The sequence below is a fragment of the Mustela erminea genome, chromosome 9 (genome assembly GCF_009829155.1).
Source record: "Mustela erminea isolate mMusErm1 chromosome 9, mMusErm1.Pri, whole genome shotgun sequence".
Classification (NCBI taxonomy): Eukaryota; Metazoa; Chordata; class Mammalia; order Carnivora; family Mustelidae; genus Mustela; species Mustela erminea.
The window spans coordinates 97,599,516-97,607,878 of record NC_045622.1 but is presented as its reverse complement, the minus strand read 5'-3'; the positions used below and the strand labels follow the sequence as shown (position 1 = coordinate 97,607,878).

Below are 8,363 nucleotides of genomic sequence, written 5' to 3'. Positions count from 1 at the left end.
TCAGGGTATTGTGATCAAGCCTTGCATAGGGCTCCACACCCAGCATGGAGCCTACACGAGAGTCTCTCCCTCTCCGTCTGCCTACCTCCCTGGCTCACACATTCTAAAAAATCACTCTCATGCTCTCTCTCTCAAATAAATGAAATCTTTTTTTTAAAAGAGGAAGTTTGGTCACTTATTAGAGATCATGTCACAAGTAAGCATGGAAAATAAAAAAGTCAGGTGCATCTGTCTCCCGAGCTAAGAGTCTTATAAAACAGCACCTATGCCAAGGATGTCATACAGGGTGATGAGAAGGAATAGAAGCCTTATCCAGATGGACACAGGCTGCTGTACAAGGCTAAGCATGAAATGATTTACCTTAAGTTGTATTTTGTCTCACATTTCTACAGCTCAATTACAACACAGACTAGACTGATATAACATGGTTGCTTTTGAAAGATCTGGATGATGGATTAAAAATAACTGATTTTGAGTTCTAGCTTAGGTACTTTAAAACCAGCTAACCTTAAGTAATCAATTAATCACATGAGACAAAGTTTCATTTCTAAAACAGAGAAAATAATCATTCCTGCCATATATGTCTCAAAATTATGCAATTATAGTGAAAAGACTAAACCATAGAAGTCTACGAAGATGAACAGATAACATGGAATAATGTGATATTCCATAATAAAAACAAGTCCAGGTTTGTTCCACTTACAGAAATAAAGTCATTTCTCTTTCCTGCTTTACCACTCATTACACACCTTCACCTTCTCACTGAGTGAAGAGCTTTCTCATGGCATTTTTTACATCTTCATTTCTCAGGGTATAAATGACTGGATTCAACATAGGTGTCAGAATACCATAAAATACTGCTATGTTTTTGTCTATGGACAAAGTAAATGATGGTCGCATATAAGTAAATATACACGGCACAAAGAACAGAGCAACAACAGTGAAGTGGGCCCCACAGGTAGATAGGGCTTTGCGTCTCCCCTCTGCACCATGGCACCTCAAGGAATGCAGGATGACAATGTAGGAGACAGCCAGCATGAGAAAGTTCAACAGGCAGATCACACCACTGTTGGCGACCACCAGCACACCGATGACATAAGTGTCCGTACAGGCGAGTTCTAGCAATGGATACAAGTCACAGACAAAGTGATCGATCACGTTAGGGCCACAGAAGGGCAGCTGAAGGACCAAGAGGAGCTGAACCAGTGAATGCAGGAAGCCTCCCAGCCAAGCCACGCCCACTAGCAGGGCACAGAGATGCCTGGTCATGATGGTCATGTAGTACAGGGGCTTGCAGATGGCCACGTAGCGGTCATAGGCCATGACTGTGAGCAGGATGATCTCAACACCTCCCAAAAAATGGGCTCCAAAGAGCTGAGCCAGGCAGCCCTCAAAAGAGATGGCTCTCCCCTCACACAATGAGTCAGCAATGAGTTTAGGGGCCATAGAGGAAGAGTAACAGGTGTCAATAAAGGATAGGTTGGCCAGGAAAAAATACATGGGGGAAGCCAGTGTGGGACTGAAGGTAACGGTGACCACAATGAGCATGTTGCCACACACCGTGACCACATAGATGATCAAAAAAACCACAAAGAGGACCCTCTGTGTCTGTGCATTCTGTGAGAGTCCCAGCATGAAAAATTCTGTGATATTGTGCGGCATTTCCACAGAGTCCAAGGAGGAGAATGCACGTATGCTCCTGCCTATAAAGTCAAGGGAGAAACACAATTTTAACAGAATTACAAGGGGGAAGAGGTGTTGCGAGGTTTTTTGGGGATGCCTCCACTTCCCTTTGTCTCTCCTAACACTTTCTGTTCCAAAATTCTTGTACCAATTCTCTTTGTTAATCTCTAAATGTGAGCATGTCTCTTGTTAACTTTAGCATCAATGGGCAGTAGGTACCTAAGTTATTACATGAAAATATCTAAATTGAATTATCTAAATTTTAAATTAGTTTCATTGCTACAGAAACTGAACGTTTGGCAGACATTGATTTTCTAATTCAGCTTGTAATTTTCTAATTCATCTGAAAATTTACAGAAGGTTTCCACATAGATACAATGTCACTTGAGAAAACCAAGTATATTAGGAGCTCCTGAAATCTCTGCACATAGAGTCCACACCCTTTGAATTAAAACTTTCTTCTTGAACTTTTCAGTGAGGTTTGTTATGCTTTTTGTCAGTGTTTCTGATGGCAGTGCAAACTGAAGTAAAACAAACTGAAGCAAAACTTTCACAGTCTTGCTTCAGAACTCACAGAACTGACAGAACTCAAAAGCTGACTAACGGCAAACAGAAACCTCCCCAACTTCCCATTTCTCTCCTCACCCATCTCCTCCTACTCTGAACCCATGGCAGGGGCAAAATAATGTCCAAGATATAATAGCAATCATTCTAGCTAAAAGTTACTAGTCCCTCTGCATTTATGGGGAGGACTCAAAGTACAAGTTCAGTGATTACCAATGAAAGATCCTGTTAAGTAATGAGAATCTGCCTATTCATTAAAGGAAGCTACCAGGCAGGGTAGGGAGAGCAGATACCCCATCATAACCAGCTATAAATTCACCTGGCAGAATATTCCTACTCACCTTTTATTCTCCGAATGATAGTAAGGAAATTCTTGTGCCTATCTTAATAGTTTTAAACAAAAAAACTGACACCAACTCCACACACCACCAACCTATGGTTTTCCTGGAAATATAGGTCTCTTTAAAGTAGCTGAATCTTCCAAACTGCTGAAGATCTGATGCTCTGTATAATAAGAATTAAGGTAGAATCATTAGGTGTCAGAGGAAGAGACACCCAGATCTAAGAAACACTGGGGAGAAGATTTCTGTGTTCATCAAGAAGCTGCCTGCTTTTTCTCTCTCTCAGTTTTGGTTCAAGAAGGCAAATGTAGCTTCTGCAAGTGGCATGTCTGATGGGAGCCTTTTCAGAGCAGAACATTATGGCCAAGAGGACAGACAGTGGTGATAAGTGCAAACACCTGGGTAGCATGTAGTTTTTGCCAAGCACTACCCTAACTGCTTTTTGTATATCAGCTCCTTTAAGCCTCTCATTATCCCCATGAGGTAGATTACTGTTTTCAACCTCCTTTTGCAGAGCAAGAAAATGAGACACACATTAGCAACTCACAGAAGCATACTCAGCTAGTAAGGGGCAGAGCTGGGGCTTGCAGCCAGGGAATCTTGTTACAGATTCTGTGGGCTTCCTGGAACTACACTGTCACTTAAACTAATCTGGGTTTGACTCCTTGCTCTGCCTGTTGTTGGCCATTTAACTGAGAACAACTTCTCAAAGCTTCAATGTTCTTATCTATAAAAAACGAAAATAAAAGAACTGCTATACCCTATGGTTGCAGAGAGCAGTAGATGAGAACAGGGCATGCTGAGTGTTTCTATGGAGCCTGGATAGGATAAAAATCCAATAAATGGCTTCTCTGAAATCACCATCATCAACTCCGTGGGTAACAAACTCTTCATGTAACTTAAGGACTCAAGGGCCTAAGTGAATGAACTCAAAACTAACTGAATTATATTAGGCATAACTAATTATATTCAAAACTATAATATTATAAATACAAAAAAAAACCCTAATACTGATCCTCATAAAGAACACAGAGAAAATGGAAACAGATATGAATAGCACAGAATTCATCCAAATAATGAATTTATATGCCCCAAAATTAAAATGTTAAGCTGATTCATCTCTGCGATCTATTAAGTAAATTATTTATTAAAAGCTAGCCAGAAGAAAAAGAAGTCATCATCTCCTCCTTGAGTTACCCATGAGAAACAAAATTGTGTTGTGGAAAGTAATGAGAATTTTAGTAAAATCATTCTACTGAAGTTTTGAGTTGCATTTTTCTTTTTCTTTTTAAGATAGATTGATTGATTGATTGATTTGACACAAAGAGAGCACAAGTAGGCAGAGCACAGGCAGAGGGAGAGGGAGAAGCAGGCTCCCTGGAGCAGAGAGCCCAAAGCAGGCTCGATGCCAGGACCCTGGGATCGTGACCTGAGTCAAAGACAGCCACTTAAAAAAAAAAAAAAAAAAAAAAAACAGATTATGAAAAATTTACATTGACTGGATATGAGGACAAAAAGTCTCCAGGTTTTGTGTTGTGCTTTGTTTTTACACCCTACCACCATGGAAAGGTGGATGCGGAAGAGCTCTTAGAGGATCATCAGACCAGCTCCAAGCATATCATCCCAAATTTCACTGTTCACATGATTAAACTCCTGGATGAGATTAGAATTGGTTTATCCATTGAGATAAAGCACAGACTGGGCAGTTGCTATTGATTACCAAAACTCATCTGAGCTGAAGGTTTCTTAGACTATTAAGAGGTGAGAACCCAAAAGATGGTCATTCATTTATAAGCAGCTGGGAATTTGTTCTGTCATCCGTTTCCCCTTTATCTGCTTACAAACCTGATGGCATTTACAATCATTTTTTTTTCAATTGTCAATTCTAAAGATGGTGGATTTTAGACTAAGAGAGACTAGATGCACTGATTCAAGGTCACATGAGTGACCCGTAGCAGAGGGGCAGCTGGAACCCAGATTGGTACCCCAACCTGAGCCCTTTCCAATGCAACTACCACCTTCTATTACCTGCCTTCTCTAGAGGGAGGAGCAGGATCATTAGCTCTGCTTTCTGCTAAGGATATTCACCAGCACAGTCTCAGGGAAAAGCTTTCTCCTTCTACTGGACAGGGTTTTTATATGGGAGTTGGGAGTGATAGCACAGGGACTGTCAGTGCCATATGGCTTCTGCCTTTCTAAGGGAGAATAATTCTCCCTCACAGGATCACTTGCAGAAGCAGTGTAGAGCTTGTGCTTCCTTCATGTATCAGAGCAATGTTAGCACCATCATTTAATTAGTTCCCTGAATAGAATTTTGGCCTCAAAAGGAAGTGACTTCTCCTGTACCTCTTAGAAGTGCCCGATGTCCTTCTGCTGTCTTGAAAGAAAAAGTATAAATCATCAAGAGAAAAGGGGAATTAGGATATTTAAAGAACTCATACTGGAGGGTCAGTGTCCTTAGAAAAATTGCTGACTGAAGAACATCAGGAAGAATCAACAGCATTTACTGAACATCTTCTATGTTTTAGGCACAGGTCTTTCATCTTCCCCCTTAAAACTGAGAGAAGAAGATCACTGTCTTTTAAGCAGGAGGGGCAGATGGAGAGAATCTCATGCAGGTCCCACACTGAGGACCCAGCTTGATGCAGAGCTCAATCTCAGGACCCCAAGACCATGACTCAAGCTGAAATCAAGAGTCAGACACTTAACCTACTGAGCCACCCCACTATTCTTCATTTTAGTTCAAGAACTCCCTAAGTCTTGTTTCTTAGAACTGCAATGAAGCTCAAAAGCTTCTTTCTTCCTTTTCTCAGCTCTCCATTACAGAGTGGGATCTGTGTCATTCTGGATGGTTCCTCCCACCTTCCCTCACTAGTGTTTCCCCAGTAAATCTCTTGCACATCTACTCTGTCTTACCTTCTGCTTCTCAGAACTAGGACTGATATAAAAAATACAAAGAACTCTTACAAATCTCAGGGCACCTGGGTGGCTCAGTCAGCTAAGTGGCTGCCTTCAGCTCAGGTCAGGATCCCAGGGTCCTGAGATTGAGCCCATCAGGCTCCCTGCTCAGCGGAAAGCTTACTTCTCCCTCTTTCTCCTTTTGCCTGCACTCAGCCTACTTGTGTTCTCTCCCTCTCTCTCTGTCAAATAAAAAAATAAAATCATTTTTAAAAGAACACTTAGAGGCACCTGGGTGGCTCAGTGGGTTAAAGCCTCTGCCTTCGGCTCAGGTCATGGTCTCAGGGTCCTGGGATCAGGCCCTGAGTCAGGCTCTCTGCTAAGTGGGGAGCCTGCTTCCCTTCCTCTCTCTCTGCCTGCCTCTCTGCCTACTTGTGATCTCTGTCTTTCAAATAAATAAATAAAATCTTTAAAAAAAAAAAAAAAGAACTCTTACAAATCATTAAGTTAAAACAACCACAGGAGATTGGAACAGCACTTCAGCGAAGAAGATAACAAATGTCCAGTAAACATCTAAGGGGGTAGGACTCATCTAAAAATAAGATATAGGACCACAACAAAATACCACTGTAATGCTTCCCCTACGTGCCTAAAACTAAAAGGATGGTCAATACCAAGTGTTTATTTTCAATATAGAGATATGGTATCTCTCTATGCTGCTTGTACAAATATATAAATGTTTTCTAAGTATACACGGGATATATATAAATATACATATAACCAATGACCCAGAAACACTATACCTAGATAAAAACCTAGAGAAAGATATGCAGCTCACATGGAAAGATACATCACCAAGACTCTTAAAAGAACTATTTGTAATACCATTAAACTGGTAACTTAAATATCCATAATTAACAGAATGGATAAAAAGTGTTGGTATATGTACACTCTAACAGAATGAAAACAAGTGAATGACAGATATCACAACATGAATGAATCTCACAAACACAATATGAGCCAAAGAATCCACAGTTAGTCAATGATTGCATATATGATTGCATCATTTAAAATGTAAAATAGCCAACCTAGGGATGTGTACATAAGTGGTAAATATACAAGTAATAAGAAAAGCAAACAGGTTTTATCACAAAAGTCACCTTAGTGTTGACCTTTAAGGGAAGAGAAAGACATATGAATGGAAAGATATAAGGGATCCTGGGAGGGCTATATCTTATATAAAGATATAAGGAAAGATATAAGGGAATCTTGAACTCCTTTGTGGTTTTATGGGTGTCCCACTTTATGAATCAAAGATTTTTTACTTGATTTTTTAATTGTCTGATTATGTTGTGTCTTGGGTGGATTTCTTTAAGTTCATCCAGTTTGAGATGTACTGAGCTTCCCAAACCGCTAAGTTTAAATATTTCACCAAATTTGGGAAATTTTCAGCCATTATTTTTGTAACATTTCTTTCTGAGACACATTTTTTCTCCTCCTTTTTCTGAGACTCTAATTACATAAATATTAGACATTATGGTATTGTCCCACAAGTCTCTTACACACTGTCCAGTATTTCTAAATTTTTCCTCTCTGTGGATAATTTCTACTGATAGAGCTATTGATCTGACTGGATAATTTCTGTTGATCTATCTTCAAGTTCACCTTTCTTTTTTTTTAATTCTTTTTTTTTTAATTCCTTTTTTTTATTTATTTTTTATTTATTTTCAACATAACAGTATTCATTGTTTTTGCACGACACCCAGAGCTCCATGCAATCCGTGCCCTCTCCAATAGCCACCACCTGGTTCCCCCAACCTCCCACCCCCTGCCCCTTCAAACCCTCAGATTGTTTTTCAGAGCCCATAGTCTCTCATGGTTCACCTCCCCTTCTAATTTCCCTCAACTCCCTTCTCCTCTCCATCTACCCTTGTCCTCCATGCTATTTGTTATGCTCCACAAATAAGTGAAATCATATGATAATTGACTCTCTCTGCTTGACTTATTTCACTCAGCATAATCTTTTCCAGTCCCCTCCATGTTGCTACAAAAGTTGGGTATTTATCCTTTCTGATGGAGGCTTAATACTCCATAGTATATATGGACCACATCTTCTTTATCCATTCGTCCATTGAAGGGCATCTTGGTTCTTCCCACAGTTTGGCGACCATGACTATTGCGCTATAAACATTGGGGTACAGATGGCCCTTCTTTTCACTACATCTGTATTTTTAGGGTAAATACCCAGTAGTGCAATGGCAGGGTCATAGGGAAGCTCTATTTTTAATTTCTTAAGGAATCTCCACACTGTTCTCCAAAGTGGCTGCACCAACTTGCATTCCCACCAACAGTGTAAGAGGGTTCCCCTTTCTCCCCATCCCGTCCAACACATGTTGCTTCTTGTCTTGCTAATTTAGGCCATTCTAACTGGTGTAAGGTGGTATCTCAATGTGGCTTTAATTTGAATCTCCCTGATGGCTAGTGATGATGAACATTTTTTCATGTGTCTGATAGCCATTTGTATGTCTTCATTGGAGAAGTGTCTGTTCATATCTTCTGCCCATTTGTTGACATGATTATCTGTTTTGTGTGTGTTGAGTATGAGGAGTTCTTTATAGATCCTGGGTATCAACCTTTTGTCTGTACTGTCATTTGCAAAATATTCTCCCTTTCCATGGGTTGCTTCTTTGTTTTGTTGACTGTTTCCTTTGCTGTGCAGAAGCTTTTGATTTTGATGAAGTCCCAAAAGTTCATTTTTTCTTTTGTTTCCTTTGCCTTTGGACATATCTTTTTTTTAAGATTTTATTTATTTATTTGACAGAGAGAGATCACAAGTAGGCAGAGAGACAGGCAGAGAGAGAGAGAGGAGGAGGAAGA

The 8,363-nt window shown here is 40.1% G+C and overlaps 1 protein-coding gene across 1 annotated transcript; it reads right to left on the bottom strand.

Moving 5' to 3' along the window:
* Window positions 1–759: 759 nt before the first annotated feature.
* LOC116599374 (olfactory receptor 4C3) lies at window positions 760–1,740 on the bottom strand. Its single transcript, XM_032359188.1, has one exon. The coding sequence runs from the start codon at window positions 1,660–1,662 to the stop codon at window positions 760–762; it is 903 nt and encodes a 300-aa protein (XP_032215079.1). The 5' UTR covers window positions 1,663–1,740.
* Between the last annotated feature and the right edge of the window lie 6,623 nt (window positions 1,741–8,363).